Source organism: Aulonocara stuartgranti (genome assembly GCF_965226115.1).
Source record: "Aulonocara stuartgranti genome assembly, chromosome: 14".
Taxonomy (NCBI): Eukaryota; Metazoa; Chordata; class Actinopteri; order Cichliformes; family Cichlidae; genus Aulonocara; species Aulonocara stuartgranti.
In genome coordinates this window covers 34102391-34124842 of record NC_138950.1, presented here as the reverse complement: position 1 = coordinate 34124842, position 22452 = coordinate 34102391, and the positions used below count along the sequence as shown (strand labels likewise).

Genomic DNA, 22452 nt, shown 5'->3' with positions numbered 1-22452 from the left:
GTGTGTGTGTGTGTGTGTGTGTGTGTGTGTGTGTGTGTGTGAGATGCAGCTTTTGGAGGGAGTCAGTTTGAGATGGAAGGTTCCTGTACTGAGGTCACAGATTACAGCCAGTAAGGAGTCACTGAGTCTATTGCTGAGCATAAATTTATTACGTAAACCTGTGAAAAAGCGAGGACGCAAACCAAGCTAATAGACATACAGTAAGATCTCAAACACACAGGAGGAACCCATCGAGTAAACAAACACTGAGTCATAAGGAGTATTATATAATACTACAGTGTAACGTTTCTTGAAAGTCAATCTTTTCTTAATGAAATCAATCTTTTATGCTTAACTGTGGTTAAATTTACCCAGACCTAACCCTAACTTGATCTTACGCATCAACAGCAGTATTTGAATGGCGCCATTTTAAAAGAGTTATCCTTTGGTGGAAGAATGTGGCCTGGGATGCTGAGTGGAGCAGCCGCTATCAAAACTCAAGTTAATGCATCACAAGCATAGGGCAGAATTTCAGCAGAGTGTATCTCATGTTGTATTTACACAGAAAGTGTTGCACTGCAGTTTTCATGCCATGTTTTCACTGCACACATAATAGTAACCAGGAGCTCCAAGTAACCAGAGCATCACATCTGTTTTTCATTTTCTATTTATTTTGCACTTCGAGCTCTGAGCAGTTGTAAGAGGCAGGTGACCTACGCTTAAGACTGCGCCTGAACGCCTCCTGTGTTGATACAGACTTTTGGTGATCCTCATTGAACTGTATTTTTGATTTGTTACTGACGTCTAGGGGCATGTTTAATATGTATGTTCCTTGAAACCTAAAAATATGACTGTGTCCATTTCCAGATGTATGGGCGTTACACCCAGGAGCTCGGGGTGTACGCCAAAGAGGAGGCCGCTCGGCTGAGGGAGAGCGGGCAGAGGCGATCAGTCAGCGATCGAAGCCGGACATTGGACCTGCTGGAGTACGACAAGGGCCGCTGTGCCAAGTGTCGGAGTAAGTTTCAGACCACACAGCCTCATACCGGTTTCTGGAATAAGGGCCACTGATGAGATTATTTCTGACCATTTGCTTAGCGTGATTTAATGACACTCAAATGAACAAAATTGGTGTGAAAAAAGTGCAAAGTTGGAGAGTTCCCGTTTGGCTTTAACTAAAATCTTTTTAGTGCCAGCACCAAAAATTTCCTCTTTTGTTTGAACATTTGTGACATATAATCTAAAATCCTGCCACTGCGGTGATCAGTGGGCCATTGCTCATTGCTATACAGTTTACTTTTTGGCCTTTTTCGTTATATCTTGTCATGTGTGATATAGCTATAGGACTTCTCTGTGACATTTTCTGGTGGTTGATAATGTCTGCCTTGGATGTGAGTGTCCCACAGTACTGACAAGACAAGATCGCTGAACATCGGGTTTTACTGTGGTTTGGCCATGTGCCCACTGACTGACAGCTCCAGTATGGCACAGTTCGATTACTATAAAGTGTGTTTACCCTGGTCATAGGGGCTTTTAGGAGGGAGGTTAGGGACCTTACTAAATTACTGGAATTCTGGACATTTCCAGGGCTTGGACGAAAGTTGATGGTTTTTCTAAATTGTTATTGGGAAGAAAAAAAATTAAGTCAGTCTTTGCAATGATTTAGCTCAGGACAGTCATAGAAAAGAAGTGCTATAGTGTGTGAGCCCCATTAATAGACATATAAACAGTACACACTCATATTTACATAGAGGAGCCTGAGACTTCCCCAGCTTGAGGAAAATTGTTTGGTCACTATTACCTTTGTGTTGAAAATGTAGTGCCAAAGGCACTTTGATAACTCTAAAATGGCTCCTCTGCCTTATGTTTAGCTTGAAGCATTTAGCTTACCGGAGAGTTAAAGGAAGAAAAGAGTCAAAAGTGCAAGAAAATGCTCACAAAGGCAATCCTTGGAGCTTTTTACTGCATGGCTGAATTCATGTGAACATTCCCCAGCCTTTCTCTCCCTGCTGTTGGTGGGGATAAAAAATAATTATGAGTGTGTGTGCATGTTATTCAGGCAGATAAGATTAGATAAGATTGTGTATAGAATGCTTTGCAGGATGAAAGAGGTTGTTAACACAACATTACAAAGGGAAAGTCTTTGACATTTATGTTGGATTTTGAAGGCACATGCACAGACTGTCTGTCTCAGATGGTAACTGAGACTGAGGTACCAGTTTAATTCTTGGTCAAGCTTTATTTGTCAAGAAGTCTAAATCCAGACTGACACTGGTACAGACTGATTCAGACCCAAATCAGGATAAATCTCCATCAGAGGGATTAATTGCCTACAGTTGGAGTTTACATGGAGTGTTACTTTTACAGTATTGGGCTTGAATGTTTTTTTTTTCAAACGGTTATTTTTTTTCCTGTGGAATAATTATTTATAAAATACACCTTTTTATAAGAGTTCAAAAAGAGTGCAGTTCACAAGTTTTGGTTTTCTGAAATAAAAGAAGTTCAAAAGCCATCAAAAATTTTCTGGCACTGGTCTGATTTAATATGTGAGTTAAATGGTCTATTTGTAACAATGGTCAGAGTTCAGGTTTTCAAATGATATTTGGCCTGTTTTAACCAGATTTCTCCAATGAGCTTTTAATGTACTTTATTATTGCAATCACTCTGTTCACTGTGCCAAAGTCACTGGTAGCAAAACAGCCCCAGGAAATGATGCTAACCCCATCATGCTCTGCAGTACAGTTTTAGGTACTCATTCAAACTCTGATAATTATGGCAAGATACCTTCATTTTTATCTCATGTGAACATAAAAGTCTTTATGATTGTCCATATGATCACCCACAAACTTTAGTCAAGACTGAAGGTGTCGATTTGGGGCCTCTTTCTTCACCCATCTCAGGGGTGGGTGAAAACCTGGCTGACGGTAGAGGGTGCAGGGGAGACATTTCTGTTTTGCTTTTTGTTTTTTTCAGATATGCATTGATCACACTGGTCTATTTCACTGTTTTTCAGTCCAATGAGTGCGGTAAAAGCCCAGGGGAGAGATCCCAGCTTTAGTCAGTCATGATCACTAAGAGAAAATTAAGAAACTTGACTCTTACAATTGCATGCTGTGCGGTCTCTGAGCCACAGAGAAAGGGGAGTTTGGAGAATTCAATGAAATCCCATTATTGTTAAAACAATGACCATAATGAGTGCACATAAACTCTTGACAGGAACCATACATAAAAAGATCCTAATGACTGGCTGAGCTGTTGGAGCTTGCCTGGTTGTTAGTGCAGTAATATTAATTTATAAATAGCTCATTCCTTTCTACTACTGCAGAAATGCTGAATGAAGACGTTTCTCTTTTTTAGCGTTATTTTAAGGACACACACTGTTCTGACTTAAATCAGCAGACAAAGGCACCTGTGGGTTGTGTGCTTATTGTCAGTGCGAGCAACGACATCATGTCCTGTATGGTGTGGGCGTAACGTTGCAGTAAAGCTGATTAAAAAGTTGCGAGTTAACAATCCAAACTGATAAAACAAGCAAAAAAAAACAACAACAACCCAAAAACCAAAACTTCTCTTCCAAACCTTAGGGACATGTTGAGACTTTCTACTTCTCGACCTACACTAGCTTTATATTTTCCAGGTTTTTTAGCTTCCCCAAAAATTAATATCTTGCAAGCTCCCCTCAGCACATTGTTTGTTTTTCACAGTAGTGCCAAAGTTTTAGGAAAATTTGTGTCAGCAAATTAGTGTGCTGACATCACCATCTGAGGTCTAAGTCATCAAAGGTGAAAACCTTGATTCTAACTCTAGGCTATCACAGAATGTAATTTTTGCTCTTACTGTTATCCTAAGTCTTGGCAATCAGGGAACAAATAAACTCATTGTTTAAAATGACACATCCGAAAAAGAAAAATCAGTTTTGCCTTTCTCCAGCAGATAGGGTTAAGTTAGGGTTATCTCCTATAATGATGTCTGCTTCAGAGGTCTGAAAGCAGAAACAGTAAATGTTGTACGCGTTTCTGAAAATGCATGCATTTCTGTTCCTGGTCAGCATTGGCCACACAATACAAGCAGCATGTTTGCTATTCCAGGTTTTTGTTGCAGGTGCTGCAAAAATGAATGTATTTGACTAACTTGCACTGTGCTCACATGCAAGCCTCCCTCTTAAAAATCCTGTAACCTTCAGAAGGGTTGGGGTTAGGCCAGCCACCAATCGTGGTGTGCAAATGTAAATGTTTTGCAGCGGCTTGGATCAGTGGACAGTAACTTAGGCTTCATCAGACTGCTCAAGGGTTGTTGACCATGCTGCTGCCTATTCAGTGTTAATGGACTGCCCTCTGCTGTTCATAAGTGATCGGTGCAATCATATAGACATGTTTGTCCTAAAATCAGCAGATTTTTTTTCTGTGTGTGTGTGTGTGTCCTCTGCTCTCATCTGAGTGATGAGTTTTGCCGTTGTTTTGCTGACAGCTGATGACTCAGCTACCAGTCCATCTCTTTTGCCTCCTCTCATCATCTCTACACTGATCAGGACACCAAAATGCCAGCGATTCAATGGATTAGTCCCTCAGCAGGTAGCTTCAAGCATGAGAGAGGGGATGTGGATAGCCCTGCGGCCACACACACTTTTCTCTCTGCAGGAGGGAAAAGGCAAATATAAACACACACAGAGTGAGGCAAAGGCATAAGCCACAAATCGACCGGCTTAGAACATGTTAATATAAACCTGAAACACACACACTTTTTTATTTATTCATTGCTGTGGGTTATGACTTGTGCATGGATATGGACACACAGATATACACAATCCTGTTGCGGAGTTCTGCACAATCTCTTTATTATTGCTCACACTGTTTTCTAATTCACACTTTTCTCTCTCTCTCTCTCTCACACACACACACACACACACACACACACACACACACACACACACACACACACACACACACACACACACACACACACACACACACACACACAGAGAGAGAGAGAGCAGAGAAACAAACTCACATCTCCCTTTTCATTTACTGCTGTTTAACGATGCTGAATGGCACAGCCAGGAGCAGTCTGTAGCCTGTCCTCTGCATTCTGCGGCCCCACAGGTGCTGTCATCGTTTCAGCTCCATGTCGACACTGTGTTTTTTTTTGTTTTTTTTTCTTTAATGATGTATAGAAGTCCCAGCAACTCGGTGCAGCCTGAACAACAAGTAGAGTGGGTTTCAATATGGTCAGCATTAGAGTACAAGTGAGCTGTAAGATGCTGATGGTCTGTTAATGTGTGTTTAATGTCAGCTTTATTGCTGGTCAATTTTTAGGGAATGGTATAAAAAGGATGGGCTCATTAGATGAGAGTAAAATCCTAATAAGAATGTAGTGATGCATACATGGCCTTATATTTAAATTTAAACTCAGAACCCAAGAATGTGCTCTTGAAATTAGCATAAATCATGGGAGATACTTAACCTGGTGTTTATTTTTAGGCTTTTGTTGTGTGGCTTTTGTTTCTCAGCCGGGCGGGATTTTTTTTTTTTCTTTTTCGTTTTGAACAATTGTGGGTGGGTGTGTGCGTGGGTGTGTTGTTTTTTTTTTTTTTTGGGGGGGGGGGTCTGACACAATAAACTAACACATAGGGACAGACATAGCTGGACTGGCCAGCGAGCCGCTGGCGATTTTTTGTTTTTATGGGCCGATCGATTTTGGGTATAAATAATGAAAGGTGTTGGATTGGCCATTTGGTCATGATCGACTCTGGGCTGGACCAATTACAGCCGAGGAGGTTGGATGCACCCTCCCCCTTGTTTAGCAATCTTATAGACGAACTGAAGAAAATGGAGAACAAAAAAGGGAAGGAGGTGCAGAAAAAATTATGGCCAAAAAGAAACAAGCCCTTCAGGCAGACGCTGCCAAATGTGTAAAAATAACTGAATTGTTTGGCGGTAGCTATGGCATAGCTTCCACAGATTTAGCAACATCAGCAAGTGGTGGAGGCCAGCAGGTGGATAAGGGAAAGGGGAGGCAAGAGGAGGAGAGACCCGAGGCGGCCGCCGGTCATAGTGGCAGAGGAACTGAACTTCAGGTAAGAAGTTATGACCTGCTGTCTCTCTGTGTCAGATATAAACCAAGTTTAGTTGTAGTTTGTTTTCGTTGTGCTGACTTTTTACAGTCGCTTAGAATAACTGGTACTGCTACTAGCTAGCATGACAGAGTTTATATACTGCTGGGCGGGTGCTATGAAGTTACTGATAGTAAATTTTATTTTATGCTTAAGGTTAGTTTCTCAAACTCCTCAAAATCTTAACAAATTGTGCCAATCCTTACATGTTGCACCAGGCTGATTTATCATCAAAAGTGGAGAAGTCTGTGACAGAGGAGACAGAAGAGCAGCAGAGAGAGATGGAGCAAGAGAGAGAAATAAAAGAGCAGGAGAGAGAGATGGAGATGGAGAGATGACTTTATGTCATCCATGAGGGATGCATTTGACATATGTTTCACATATTATAGCCCAACAAGTTACTTATAGCAATTTAAATACGAGCAATCAGTTTTTGGCAAATACCGGAAATCAGTTTTTGGCAGACAATCGCTTTTTGGCACAACACCGGCTATTGCCATTTTTTGTGTTTCTTTTTATCGCTGTGTAACTGAGTTCAATTGAAAGCCTGCATGCGCTAGTACCTCTTGCCACAAGTTCCCAGAATCCTTTGCGGTTTTACCCCTGAATGACGTCACATTTTTGGTGGGCCGGTCTCTAGTCAAAATGCCCGGGCCGATTTTTTTTGTCCCAGTCCAGCCCTGGGGACAGGTGTTGTCTTTGTAAAGGACATTTCCCAGACACAACGGTTATACTTGTGTTGCAGCAGTGCTCAGAAGCTGATCCTGGAGGAGGGTCAGAAACTCACAACGGCACCTGTGAACTGAACAATATATTCATTTAATTTTTAGCTTGTAACTGGTGACTTTTAAACCGTTATTGCATTTGCCCTACCAGCTGTGCTCATCTATCATTCCCTTAAGAGACAGAGTCCAGTCCTGCACCATCAGCAGTGGCATTGCTGCCCTTTCCATGCACGACCCCCTCTGAGCAAGTGACGAAAAAGTCCCTTTAAACTTTGAGACATCAGCAATTTAAAGAGCTCTGAATTTTAAATGCCTATAAGTTACAAATTTAAGGGCTAATGACTTGTGATATGATTCTCCATGGAGAATCATATCACAAGTCACAAGAGGGGAGAACACAAAAAAACAGTATATTCATATTTAGGACATTTTTTTTTCCATCTTTAGTAATTTACATATGATTAAAATTAAACAAACTATAAAATGATGGCAGACTCTCAACAGACCACAGGTTTTATCTGTAACATAGGTCTTAAAGGATTGACAGTGATTTTATATACTCAAATTACCTCAATTTAAGGACCATAAAGTGGAAAACGGTTACCACAAGAGTGAGCATACGGTCTTTTCACCGACTGTTAGCTGTTCAACCACCCAGTGGAGTCCTTGGGGAAGGTCTTATTCTTGTGCCACATAACCAGCAGGGTGCAGCATTGAGCTTCAGAGCGCTACACTGGTGCTAAAGGTGGGAATGTGTTTGCCGGAGAAAACAGGGACTCCGGAGAGGAAGAGTAATCTCGGCGGTCCCTCTTGTCCTCTACAGTAGTGTTTTGTGTGTGTGTGTGTGTGTGTGTGTGTGTGTGTGTGTGTGTGTGTGTGTAATCTGTGGATGTCAGGGATAATCTTCTTATCCTCAGCCTGCCTGTTCACACTGCATTGATTGGTCACACACGTCTGTGCTGTATTCTGTTTTTTCATTTCATCCAATTATTATTACTATTATTTCTCTCTATAAAAAGAGGAAAAATCAGTTTTAAAGTTTGGCTGAAGTTCCTGTATGTAGCCCCCAGAATAATTTAATTCTGTATGATAATCACAGGTGAGATAATCGAATTTCTCCCTGCGTGTTATTTTGCTCTAAAGGTTGATGGCATAAAGATACTGCTTCTGATGTGAAATTGACCGTTTTAAATCGAATCCCCCACACCAGACAGGGTTGAAGGGTAAGGATTACACAAGGTGTGTGTGTGTGTGTGTGTGTGTGTGTGTGTGTGTGTGTGTGTGTGTGTGTGTGTGTGTGTGTGTGTGAGAATTCTGTTAAAAGAGCTCAGCCATGAGAACGGACATAAAATATTCAGCTGACAAGAGAAAGTTGCCCTGCCGAGCACAGACACACAGAGTGGAGCGGTAGACAGTAACTCACAGCGATGCACCAATTCAAATCCCAGTCAAGCTTTATTCATCCACAGATGTGGCTCAGAGAACTGATGGGACTTGCCAAAGCAAATCAGCATCAGCACCATTAGCTCCCCCCACCCCCCCACCCCTTGTTCTCTGTTTTTGTTGCTCTCGTCTCAGTTAATTGATTTTTTTTTTCTTGCTTTAATTCTCAGGGAAAAAAGATATAAAGCTGTTTTCTTGTGGTAATACAGGGGCTGAGACAAACAGGCTGGTAATAAAAGTGTCTATTTTTGTTCCCTCCATTGCATTGTCTCCATCTTTTTGTTTCTGTTGCTGTGGTGAGAGGGAGGGTGGTCACCTGAAGCTTTTGGAAGCATGTGCTGGTCTTGCTGCTGATGTCACAGACTCTCTCATCTCAGAAGAGAAAGGGACACACACACACACACACACACACACACACACACACACACACACACACACACACACACACGTGCCACATGTAAGCAGCTGTGCCCAGGAGGTGATCAAATCTACACAGCTGTCCTTTTTCTTCTTCTGTCTGTTTCTGTCCCTGAGTCCTCCTCAGTCTAATTGGCTCCGAGAGAGAGAGAGAGAGAGAGAGAGAGAGAGAGAGAGAGAGAGAGAGACACACACACACACACACACACACACACACACACGTGTGCCACATGTAAGCAGCTGTGCCCAGGAGGTGATCAAATCTACACAGCTGTCCTTTTTCTTCTTCTGTCTGTTTCTGTCCCTGAGTCCTCCTCAGTCTAATTGGCTCCAAGAGAGAGAGAGAGAGACACACACACACACGCACGCACGCACGCACGCGCGCGCGCGCGCGCTTTGCTTCAACAGGTGTGATGTCAGCAGGAGCTCAGCGTGGCGCCGCATGTTGCCATGGTGACCGTCAGGCGCCTAGCGACCAACAGTTGCTCGCGTGCTCATGTCTTCTTCCCTTTCATCTTCCCTGCTCTTCAGCTCCTTCCTCGCAGCCCTCCTCTCTTGCTCCTGTGCTGTTTTCATTCATCTTCCTTCTTCTTCTTCTCTTCCTCTGTCTGTGTTCCTCCACTTGATGGTGGTGTAAAAAGATGGATTTGAACAGCAGAGCAGAAAAGCGTCTGATATCCTGATGGCCTGTCCAAATGGTGGAATGGACACATTTGTCATGGGACACACATACCCAGACTCGCACAGACAGACAATGGTACGCGCACTGATTAACCAGTGATACTTCCCATGTCGGCATTCAGGGACCCGTGTGAGGTGCAGGGTCTGTTGGTCTTACTAGCAGCTATGTGTCCTGTGTATAACCTGTGTTTAAATGCACCTGCATGTAAAAACTGTGTCTGCACAGAATTACAAGAAGAAGCTGTGAGGAAGCTTAAACATAGTAACCACATGCATAAAATATGATTAGGCAGAAAGGCAATGGTCATGTCAGCTAGTGTATGTAAGATGGCAGGATGTATTTTTAATGGATCAATTCTATGTTTATGAGACTGTATGAATCTTTTGGAACATGTAATTGCACAGTGATCAACATGTATTCATGAGTAAAATATTCTTTCTTTTCTATGAAATAAACTCTATGGACTAAATGACGTGACAGAGCTTTGGTCCATGTGGCTCACAATGACTTGTAACCCTGAGCTACAGCTATCCCACTACAGTCTCCAGCATCTTTCATATTATCATTGTGCACCCATTTCATTCACTTCAGAGTCTCCATCATCGAGGCAACGTAGCAGAGACTCTGTGATTGTGGTGTAAGACACCCTTCATGGACCACATTTAACGAACCAGCAGCTTGTGCAGTGAATGGGCTCTGTTCCTCCATTCAAATCTACTCCGTACACACGCACGCACACACGCTTCTTAAACGTACGTTGTACATGAGCCACATGTGTGTACTGCTCATGCGGCCATGTGTTGGGTATCACACTCTGACGCACTGTGGGGGTGCTCAGATGTCATCACTTTTCAGCTACCTGCCAGATCCAGGAAGCAACACAACTGACACTCACACAGAGATCGTGTGTGTGTGTGTGTGTGTGTGTGTGAGAGAGAGTGAGTGAGTGAGAACTTTCACTTTAATATATCAAGTAACCAAGGAGACTTGGACCACTAATCAATATTTGATACAGTGCCACTTGAGGGGTGTGTGTGTGTGTGTGTGTGTGTGTGTGTGTGTGTACTTGGGCCACTCTTATCCATTGCTTTTACTATAGAGGTTGTGGCCCGGGTCCAATGTGAGTGTCAGCACAGAGAATCGTCTCCAGCCAGCTGTTGGCTTACATTTATTTTGTCATCTCAGGGAGAGGAGGCTGGTGGTAGTCATAACACTGCTCGTTGGAGCAATAAGATGGTGATGTTCATACACCTGCCCAAAAGTCAACCGGGGATAAATACAAAAGCTACCAGAGGATGCTCAATACCTTGAGGGAGGGTATGAGTTGTGTCCCGTGTGGGGTGTATTTATATTGAGTGATTACCTGTTTATTAAGATAATTCATGTGTACAGTATTCATTTAGTTCTTAAAGTCTCAAACCTTGGCTAAAAGGTTTGAGACTTTTTCTTCTCCTTATTATAGCCACTATGAAACTGTTACAGGAACCAACTCATCTTTACAGAACAATAAATATACTTCTAAAAGTTGATGTACATTCTAGCATCATTATTCACCTGACAAATCGGCAAAAGTCATAGTATGGCATCATGTCAGGCTGAACAACTCTAACTTTTAGAGTTCAAATGCCGGTTTCAGAAACCAGTGGGTAACATCAGTGTTGCTACATACGTTACTTAGATTCTGTTTCTGAGGAGGTTCGATCCAGACTAGGTGTTACATTCCAAATAAAGTGGTTTTTGAGTGAAACACAATAAGAAGAGTGCAGCTATGGGACTGTCCCTTACCTCAGGGGTATGTCGTGAATTTGGCAGTTGGTACCAGTATGGTAAAATAGAAATGGTAAATGAACTTGCTCTTATACAGCGCTTTTCTACTCTTCCTGAGAGTTCAGAGTGCTTTATACAGCATACCTCATTCACCAGCTCTTCTTTGCTTTCGCAACTTGGGGTTGAGTATCTTGCACAAGGATACTGAACCCCAAGGAAGCTGTACGGCCTGAGCTAGAGCCGCTCATTAACACTGGATTCAATCAATCAAAAGTGTGTGAAAGTATATCAAGATGAATTCTTTTATCAGAAAATAACTTCAAAGCATGTGATAATGAACAGATGGATATACTTAGGTTAGCCTAAGTAGAATGATGGCAGATTCAATACAGAAATTTTAGGACTTCTTTGCACAGCTAAAACTTTTGTTTCCTTTGCACTTGTTGCTGCTGTTGTCTCTCTGCTCCTACGACGTCTGTGAACCCTTGGGGACCTTTTGACCCAGGGAAATGCACATACCAGCGAAAGTATGGGATCAAGCATGGCTTGACAGTTGACAGCAACACTGATGGGTCACGTATCGCTCTATGCTGTAAGAGGCCTGGTCTGTGGGTACATTATTCATTATCCTTGTGGCCAGTGTTGTCAGTGACTGCTCCCCTGCACATCTATCTCCTGTTGACAATTGGCTAAGGAGAAACAGTGAAACTACCACTGAGGGACTCATTGGGTTGCCAGAGTCATCAAGTTTCCACATCTGCCAGGAGCTGTTTTAAAGAATAATGTAGTTCCCCAGTTCAGGTTCCTCTCTGCCCACTTGAAATATTTTGAAAAATGCAACACATTGAGGGTGAAGGATGGGTTGACAGATACTAGGGGAGGGGGAGTTGAGAGTTGGGCCAGGAGAAGGCAAGTGTAGTGTGAATCATTCACCAATATAATAAACTGGTAACAGCGCTGATTAATACCTCAGAAATTGGTTCTCACTGACAAAGGTTGATTTTTCAACATTACAGTCTAAACTGCAGTCCTCCCACTTTTAAAAGCAGCCATTCGGTAGATGCAATAAAATACCAGATTTATTTCTTAATTAAGTGCAGTAGGATGGGAATTTGTCTGCAGAGATACAGTTTGTGAGTACAGAAGTATAAATCAATAAGCCCTGTGCGTGTTGCCGACAGCTTTTACTGCAGCTGTAACCAAGCAGGCCAAAGTTTTATTAATGCCATCATTAATCTTATGAGTTTGAATTGTGATATCAACATGTGGTTTTAAGAGTCGGCCCCTCTCACAGTAAAATCAATGCTTATTAAACTCCAAATGCCACAGAGAAGTCGGCGTCCTACTTTCTCTGTTACTTTGCAGGGTTTTTTTTTTTTAATTTAATTTTTGTTTTCATGTTGCTTGATCTTTTCTCTTGTTTCATTTCTCCCCCCTCTTCCTTTATCTGTCCTTCTTTACCTCTTAGTTATATCTAATCCACTCCCCCTTCATTTCTCTCCTTTCATCTAATTATCTTGTGGACCCACAGTCTCTCTCTCTTTTTCTTTCCATCTCTTTTTTCCACTCACCCTTCCATTTATTTGACCTCTTCTCAATCTTGTCTCTCCACTCAGCTTTCTTCACTACCGTCTCGGTAGGCAATCCATCACCTCCCCCTCTCCTCTGCTGGGTATAATCTGAGGTATGAGTATGTGTTTGTGCGGGTGTCTCCCTCCTTCCCCATCCATCTGAGCCTCCATGTTCTGAGTTATTACTATCTAATCATCAGTGAGCCCAGAGCTAATCCACCATCCACACACATCCATGTTTTTTCCCATACTTTGCAGGTTTGTATCAAGACTCGGAGGAGAGCAGTGAACTTTTCCTCTTCTAGTGTAATTGTCCTTTTTGTAGGACAGGCTACCTGCAGGAGATGCACACGGCTTTTCATGCTGCAGCACCAATGGATTTTTGCTGTTGCTGGTTGTTCCTCTGCAGATCTATCATCAGTGTCTTTGTCTGCCCTTTGCTTTAAAAGCAGAGAGTCATATGTTTATGATGCTCTCCTGACGTCATAGACGGGATGCTGTCTGCTGACATTTAACGTACAGATCAGCACAGGCTCATGGAAGGCCTCAACATGACGTTTCAGTTTTGATTAGATTTCATCCTGGCCATACTATTTGATTATGATCATATAAAAAATTGTTTCAGTAGACATAATGACATAAGAATGGATAATTAACCAAAACTTTGCTCAGTCCCTTGCCCTTTTTTTTTTTTTTTAACTGTTACTTCAGCTGTTGTCATGCTCGTTTAGCCTATAGTTTCTCTCTTCTGCTGTCGCTGTGTGTGTGAGGGGAAGTGAGGAGGAGCTGAACGTGGACTGAAGTGGTAGAATAGAGAAGATGGTGTTATCTTGAGCTGATTGCAAGTTGCTAGCCTACTGTAAGGGCAACACAAACTTTCCAAGTAGTGTTGATTGGTCCAGAACCAGAAACGGGCAAATGCCGACTGAACCCAAGCGTCTGTACGTCTGACAACAGTGAAATAACTGTGGGAACATGTTTCACATAGGGAACGCTTGGAGGATGGGTGCTGTATGTGTCAGCTTGAGGCAGTGCAAACTCACACATATGTATCCATATGAAAAAGATCCACATAATTTAAGTCAAGTCATCTTTATTTATATAGCACATTTAAAAGACATCAAGTGTCAGCCAAAGTGCTGAACAGAGGGATAATATAATAAAAAGAATTAAAATAGATAAGATGAAAACATTACAGAAACATTGTAAGACATCCATATGTTTGTAAAAAATATCTGTACATGCAAATATGCACATACATATACAAAAATGTACACATTCACACACAAGCACACATATGTGAATATAAAATACATATATATGTGTATACCCATGCAAACATCAGTCAATGAGATAAAAGACCAGAATAGCTAAAACAGAATAAAAGAGGTGTCAGGGAGATCCGAAAGCGTTAGAAAATAGGTTGGTCTTCAGATTCGATTTGAAGACTTCCAAGGATGAAGAGGATTTTATGAAAGGGGGAAGACTGCACAACTCTGTTGCACAACTCTGTTGCTTGTGTTGCTTGTGAAGCTCGCACACAAGAATTTCACTCACATGTGCTGTACCAATGTACCTGCACATGTGATGTGACAATAAAAGTGATTTGATTTGATTTGACTGTTCCAGAGTCTCGGGGCAGCAATGGAGAAAGCCCTGTAACCTCTAGATTTGAACTGGAAGCGTGAAACTAATAACAGCATCTGACTGGAGGAGCGCATAGTTCGAGTGGGTAGGTGGAGGCTAAGAAGATCTGAAATGTAACCTGGAGCCAAACTATGGAGAGCTTTAAAAACAAATAATGAAACCTTAAAATCAGTTCTATATTTAACTGGCAGCCAATGCGAGTATCTGAGTAATAAACTCTCTCTTTCTGGTACCCGTCAGGAGCCTTGCGGCTGCATTTTGATCAAGTTGTAGGTGGGACAGGCTTGAGTGACAGATGCCTAAGTAGAGAGAGTTACAGTAGTCAAGATGTGATGATATGGAAGCATGAGTAACACTTTCCAGGTCTTTAGATGACAGGATATTTTTGAGTTTAGAAATGCTCCCGAGTTGGAAACTCATGAACAACTGAATTAATTTGCTTGTCCAGCTTGAGGGTAGAATCAAAGATGAAACCAAGATTTTTTTTTACCTGGGGATGTACATTAGCTGATAATGGGCCCAAGTTGTTTCTTATAAGACTAATTTAAGCTCAAGTATTTCCAATGTAGAACTGACCTTAAATAAAAAGTTACTCTGATTAAAAGTATAATAACTCAAAAGTAAAAACAGGCAGGCTCTGAAAAGTATAAGAGAAAACAAAAACAATTTCTATGAGCTCTTTTTCTTTTTTTTCTTTTTTTTTTTTTTGTCAAGCTAACTTATGTCACTGATATTGTAATAAACCGATATTAATACAATCAAGCTTTATTTCAACTTATGTTCTAATTCTTATAACTCTATCCAGATTTTAACATTTATTTTTGTGAAGCACCAGCCGAGAAAAATGAAAAGAATTTAAAAAAAAAGAGAGAGAGAAGGAAAGAAAGACATCTAACTCAGATTACCGGAAAATAATATTTAGTAAGTCTTCTTAAATGTCTTAAATCTAAAGTAATGAGCCTGTTAAAGTGTAAGGAGTAGAAAATAGAGATCTTGTGCTAAAAGTATAACAGGCAAAAAAAATTCTGGCAAACAAAACATAAACAGATTTTCCCAAACAGTTATGTGTAGTTACTCATTCACGCTCTGCCCGCCTCTGCTCAGATCATCTGGGTGGTTGCTAGCTGAGAAGTTGCAGAGCCCCCTCTGGTGGACAGACAATGCACTCATGACATGGTTGAATGGTGTTTCTCCTGTCTCTCCTTTACTTTTTTAAAACTTGTGTTCATGGCCATCAGCCATAAATCAGCCAACTACCTGGGCTTGAGTCCCATTTACTGTGAGACAACTTACTTGTGGTGTTGTTGTATACGTTTCCTTCAAAGACATGTCTGGAGTTACTTCTGTGACCACATTATTCAAATTCAGCTGTCACTCTGTTTTTATCCTATCAGTTGGTTCAAGATCAATTCTAATATGACAGAAACTTTGTGGGTTTTTGTGTTTGTTTCCTCCCCACCAGGTTTACTGATCATTTGGGGTCATGTGCAAAGTGTTAATAACACCCTTTAACCTGTTCATAAGTCCATCTCCTTTACACTGCGCTGGCAAGAAGAGATCTAAAGCTTGATTGTTAGCTTGGACCACGGTTCTTGAACGTCGATTAACAAACAGTTAATTTATGAAGTAAACATGACCAAGTGGCCTTTTATCCTTCACTATTATAATATTTGTATACAGTGGGGCAAAAAAGTATTTAGTCAGCCACCGATTGTGCAAGTTCCCCCACTTAAAATGATGACAGAGGTCAGTAATTTGCACCAGAGGTACACTTCAACTGTGAGAGACAGAATGTGAAAAAAAAATCCATGAATCCACATGGTAGGATTTGTAAAGAATTTATTCGTAAATTAGGGTGGAAAATAAGTATTTGGTCACCTCAAACAAGGAAAATCTCTGGCTCTCACAGACCTGTAACGTCTTCTGTAAGAAGCTTTTCTGTCCCCCACTCGTTACCTGTATGAATGGCACCTGTTTGAACTCATCATCTGTATAAAAGACACCTGTCCACAGCCTCAAACAGTCAGACCCCAAACGCCGCCATGGCCGAGACCAAAGAGCTTTCGAAGGACACCAGGAAAAGTATTGTAGACCTGCACCAGACTGGGAAGAGTGAATCTACAATAGGCAAGCAGCTTGGTGTGAAAAAATCAACTGTGGGAGCAATCATCAGAAAATGGAAGACATACAAGACCACTGATAATCTCCCTCGATCTGGGGCTCCACGCAAGATCTCATCCCGTGGGGTCAGAATGATCATGAGAACAGTGAGCAAAGATCCCAGAACCACACGGGGAGACCTGGTGAATGACCTGCAGAGAGCTGGGACCAAAGTAACAAAGGTCACCATCAGTAACACACTACAACGGCAGGGAATCAAATCCCGCAGTGCCAGACGTGTTCCGCTGCTGAAGCCAGTGCATGTCCAGGCCCGTCTGAAGTTTGCCAGAGAGCACATGGATGATACAGCAGAGGATTGGGAGAATGTCATGTGGTCAGATGAAACCAAAGTAGGACTTTTTGGTGTAAACTCAACTCGTCGTGTTTGGAGGAAGAAGAATACTGAGTTGCATCCCAAGAACACCATACCTACTGTGAAGCATGGGGGTGGAAACATCATGCTATGGGGCTGTTTTTCTGCCAAGGGGACAGGACGACTGATCCGTGTTAAGGACAGAATGAATGGGGCCATGTATCGTGAGATTTTGAGCCAAAACCTCCTTCCATCAGTGAGAACTTTGAAGATGAAACGAGGCTGGGTCTTCCAACATGACAATGATCCAAAACACAGCGCCCGGGCAACAAAGGAGTGGCTCCGTAAGAAGCATTTGAAAGTCCTGGAGTGGCCTAGCCAGTCTCCAGACCTCAACCCCATAGAAAATCTGTGGCGGGAGTTGAAAGTCCGTGTTGCTCGGCGACAGCCCCAAAACATCACTGCTCTCGAGAAGATCTGCATGGAGGAATGGGTCAAAATACCAGCTACTGTGTGTGCAAACCTGGTAAAGACCTATAGTAAACGTTTGACCTCTGTTATTGCCAACAAAGGTTATGTTACAAAGTATTGAGTTGTATTTTTGTTATTGACCAAATACTTATTTTCCACCCTGATTTACGAATAAATTCTTTACAAATCCTACCATGTGGATTCATGGATTTTTTTTTTTCACATTCTGTCTCTCACAGTTGAAGTGTACCTCTGGTGCAAATTACTGACCTCTGTCATCATTTTAGGTGGGGGAACTTGCACAATCGGTGGCTGACTAAATACTTTTTTGCCCCACTGTATGTTCTCTCACACCGGATCATTCATTATCAACTCTTCTTATTAAACTGCCGTCCTTTTCTTTCTCCCTCTCCTCCTCATCCTCCTGCTCCTCCCCTTCATCTCATCGCCACTCTTCCAACACGTATCCGTCTGTCTCTGGGTTTGCGTTCTTCCATCACTCCTACGTCCTCCGCTGCTTGTTCATTTGTCGTGCTGCTGAGTTTGCACAGGGCCCACATCAATCACAAACTAATAATGTTATGTAGAAAAATGGATAAAAGAGAGATGGCTTTCTTTCTTTTACACTGAGGGAATAAAAGCTTGCGGGGGAAGAGAGTGTATACACACAAACACACACACAGTGACACACTGCTTGTATTTAACTATGCTATGTGGTCTGTTTGTCCTCTAGGGTCTGGGTACCCGTATGTTCTGGAGGCCCCAGCTCAGGACTTTATATCTGGTAAACAAGCGAACAAAAGAATATATATCATCCCGCAATCGCCCCTTGAACTACCAACTAGCCCACAGTCCTCACACTCTGCTACAGCAAATAAAGCTGCATTAGCGCTCAGACATTAATCTTTGATAAGTGCTCATTAAGTGTACCGAATGCTTGAACATTCTCCCTCGCTTTGCTGTGTATTAATATGTCCATCATTCTAATAAATATCACACGTAGGTATCTGCAGATTCCAGCTGTGTGTGTGTGTGTGTGTGTGTGTGTGTGTGTGTGTGTGTGTGTGTGTGTGTGTGTGTGTGTGTGTGTGTGTGTGTGTGTGTGTGTGTGTGTGTGTGTGTGTGTGTGTGTGTGTGTGTCTGTCTCTCTTAGGGCAACAAAACAAAAGGAAAAATGGTAACCGGATTCATATATGCACATTCACCTTGTGGCTTTGTATTAATCAACAGCCAACATGAAAAATATCTATGTGTGTATATTATTCCCATTCCACTGTGTGCTCCTCTGCTAAAAAAGACTAACTCCCTCAGCCTGGCCTTATTACAGCTAGCCCCAAGCCCTAATGGAAAGTAATAACGAGCTCCAAACATCTGTGTGTGTCTCCGTGTGTGTGATACAGGGGATAAATGGTTCTGATTAAGGCCTGCTGCAGATGGGCATGATGATCAATGTCTCCCTTCTTTCTGTTGCTTAAGAACACAAAAATGTACCATGGACGGACAGACACACACACACACACACGCACACGCACGCTATAAGCTATAAGCTTAAACGACAGCAAAGGTACTGCATGCACAATACAAGTGCTCTAAAATTGTCGAGGGCAGGCTGTGAAAGTGTAAATCAGCACACTCGTTTGTCTGCAGAGGACTGCGGAACGGAAGTGCTGACTCTGCAGCGGCAGAGCACGGGTGGTGTGTGTGTGTGTGTGTGTGTGTGTGTGTGTGGGTGGAGGGGTTTGGGGTGGGGTGGAGAGAAGAGGAGGGCCAAACTGTATTGAGAGACTGAGAAATGAGGGAACTGCAGAGCAGCAATTGAAGAATAATTTGAAGAAGAAGGAGTTGGGGGAGAGGAAGGAAAATATATAAGACTGAGGGGTGGGAAGAAGCGAAATGGACAAAAGTGAGAGAGGGGCAGGTGACAGCAGAGGGCCGCAGAGTGGACAGCTGAAATTGATGAGCAGGGAGGGGGGGAAAGAGATGAGAGGAAGAGAGAAGCTTTCCAGGGAGTCAGCAGCAGGCCCCTTGGCTTTTGGTGCAGCAGGCTTTCATCCAGGAAATGAAATGACTTACCTCTCCCCAGTGCCATTCGAACTCAGCACACACACAAACACACACGCGTGCAAAGCGAGAAACATATTTCCCCGACGCATTTAAGCCAAATGCACACAAACTTGTACCGATTGGCTGTTATTGTGATCATCATTGCCACCATCTGCCTATTTTGGCTCTGTGTGTGTGTCCACAGTGTGTGTCCCTGTTGGAGAAATCATGCCGCCACTTTCTCAGTCACCTTGTCACAGCCAACTTTTATTCATCATTGTCATCATCACCAGTATTGGACTGGTGCTTTGCTGAGAGCCATTAAACAGAAGCATCCAGTAACCAGTTCAAACAGGGATTTTTCTCTCTGAGCCACATATAAATACCATGTAATCTCATGTGGTAGCTCATGGGAGTTTATTTTTAATCAATTACATAGGGGAGCATATTGCAAACGAGCAACTAATCAAAAAATCATTAAAAGTGACCTATAATGTTCATGTCCACCTCTGTATTTTAATTCTTGGACTTTATTAGAGGAGGGCAGGATTCATACTTCATAAATTTGCCTCATTTATCTTTTACTGAGCTTTGGTGGAGCCCCTCAGCTCAACGAGCAATTTTAGCTCGCTTTCTGTTCCCTTAATCCAGTTTACCTCTGATTGGCTGTTTGTCATAAACAGAAGGTATGAGCACAGGTGAGCCTGAGATACTCATTTTTTAGGACTGCCCCCTCTTGCTATCATCATCCAGATTTAAAGGCTGTGGCTTTGGCTCCCAGAGATTTACTTGTTGACAGACAGGCCTCTGTAGTGGAAAATTTGGCCATGTTTTAATATCATTATCCACCATTGTTACATGATACATATGACAGAAAATAAGGAAAAACATGATGGGGCCATTTTTCCATCGTGATTGTAACAAGCAAGTCTATAAGAATAAATAAGCCAAACATCAGCAATGCCCCAGCATAAGAGTTGCGCATAAAATAAACAATAACACAAGACAAGCAAGTATGAATAAATTACAAATATTAACTATTAAACCTAGCAGTATAATTTCAGCTTTGCAGGTGTGTGTGTGTGTGTGTGTGTGTGTGTGTGTGTGTGTGTGCGCGTGCGCGCATCACTGGACAAAACAGCTTTGTGATTAATGGGTTTTTATATCTACATTTGTGAATACAGTGGCAAACATCTCTACACGTGTTACTGTTGCTTTTAAAAAAATAAAGTCGTCATCGTGGCTGCTGCACTCAGCCAATATCAACTTTTCACCTCTTTTCTCATTATTGATTCCTTCTACACTAATAGATCCAGGAGTGGAGGTTGCCATGACAGTAAAGTTTGGGGTCATTCTTTCAGAGGCCAGCAGGTCAGAGCTGGCTTTGTAGGTTCCAAAGCCTCTGAGGAGACATAGGACTGAAGTGACTTCCTGGAAAGAGACGGAGAGGGGAAAGAAAAAAGTCAGTCGCCTTAATGCATTCATTAAGGATGACGTTAGGACTGCAGTATTGATCTGTGTGTGTGTGTGTGTGTGTGTGTGTGTTCGCCTGGCAATGAAAAGGGCTATTGATCAACAAGTTTAAAGTTGTATGTAAAAGTTTTGAGCTCCAGAGGTAAAAATGGAGATACAGTAGTGACAGGTCTAGTCTAAGCAATTAACCAGAGACATGTAGTCACGGGTTGTAAGAGTTAGCTGTCACGGACATGCAGATGCCACAGGAACAACTTGAGAAGGTGCTGACAAAAGAATTATTTCCTATCCAGCTCTCTGCAGTGTCTTTAAGACTCAGTGCCATTGTAGAACTAGCTCCAACTTGGTCATATTCCCAGACTTGTTAAGCTCAGAGTGTGACTGATTTCTTAACAGGTCCTTTCTCTTCTGTTGGTTAACCACAAAGACGGTGTACATGCAGATGAGGTGGTCATTACCCGTAGCTGTGTAAACCCACATAAACTGGCTTTAGTATCTGCAAGAGATGAAGAGCTTTCCACCCAAAGATATTTCCTCTTTGGGGTTTAGTAAATGGTATAGTGGTGCCGAGCACTCAGCTGCCTGTTAGCATTGCATCACCACCACGACTGTGTGTGTGTGTGTGTGTGTGTGTGGTTTTTTTGGTTTGTTTTTTGTTTTTTTTTGTGTGTGTGTTGTTGTTTTTTTTGTTGTTGTTTTAATATATCATATGAGAGTAAATGAAAGAAAAGAAACTGTTATTGGCCTACTCAGGGTGAGCTGCACACAAAGATCAATAGCAATAGAGTTGCATCAACGTGGGTGACTTTTAATGTTATTTGAAACGGGTGACTACCACTGTGGGGTTGTTATTCAGAGTGGCACTGGCTCATTCAAACAGTTCTTAGAATATGTGTGAAGATTGCATCAATCTTTAGTCTTTTAAGTCGCTGGAAATTTAAGGACATTATTTTTTTTATCAATTTGGTAATTTTGCTATTTTTTTTACTGCCCAAAGGTCCAGTCTTGAGTTCAGCAGAGAGTACTTATTGAGCTCCCTAACATCCTATCCAACTTGAGCTCCCTGGTGCCAGTCCTAGCTGTCACACTGCAAGAGGCGGGGTCACCCTGGACAGGTCACCAGTCCACTGCAGGGCACACACTCTGTTCCACACCTGTGGTCAATTTAGAATCACCGCCTAACCCGGGTTGTTCTGCTGGATTGTGGATAAAACTAAACCCATCAAAATATATAGCCAACAGGACTCTTTGGTATCTGTAACTGATGGCGTACTTTAATAGAAACACGCATGGGATGAGCCTCCATTAATTAGCTTCACTCTGTAAACACTCTGTGTACTGTAGCTAGAGCTGTAACTGAAGACCTAAATTCGGTCTTAACACTGTGTGTGTGTGTGTGTGTGTGTGTGTGTGTGTGTGTGTGTGTGTGTGTGTGAGAGAAGTGAGTTACCTAAAACTCGATCGATGTTTCAGAAGCTCTAGTCCAAAGCATGGACCTTGTTTGCTACTGGAGAACAGCTTTAAAACATTTATAAAGACATCTACAGGAATTCCTCTTCTTTATCCTGCCCTGCTTTTAAATGCAAAGAAATCCCCCCAGCTGGTTGTGTGAATTTTAGTGCTACTTCCTGAAGAAATGTTAAACATACATC

General features: G+C 42.2%; 1 protein-coding gene across 5 annotated transcripts in view; it reads left to right on the top strand.

Moving 5' to 3' along the window:
• The window catches only part of LOC309687349 (chloride channel protein 2-like), a 222624-nt gene that overhangs the window by 93204 nt on the left and 106968 nt on the right, over window positions 1-22452 (top strand). For all 5 annotated transcript variants that reach the window (XR_014270720.1, XM_082502252.1, XM_082502251.1 and 2 more), the window contains one exon: window positions 847-997. Coding sequence is in view for 4 of the 5 variants with exons in the window: in XM_082502252.1 (XP_082358378.1) it covers window positions 847-997 (151 nt within the window). In the remaining variant the exon portion in view is untranslated. The remainder of the gene's footprint in view (window positions 1-846; window positions 998-22452) is intronic.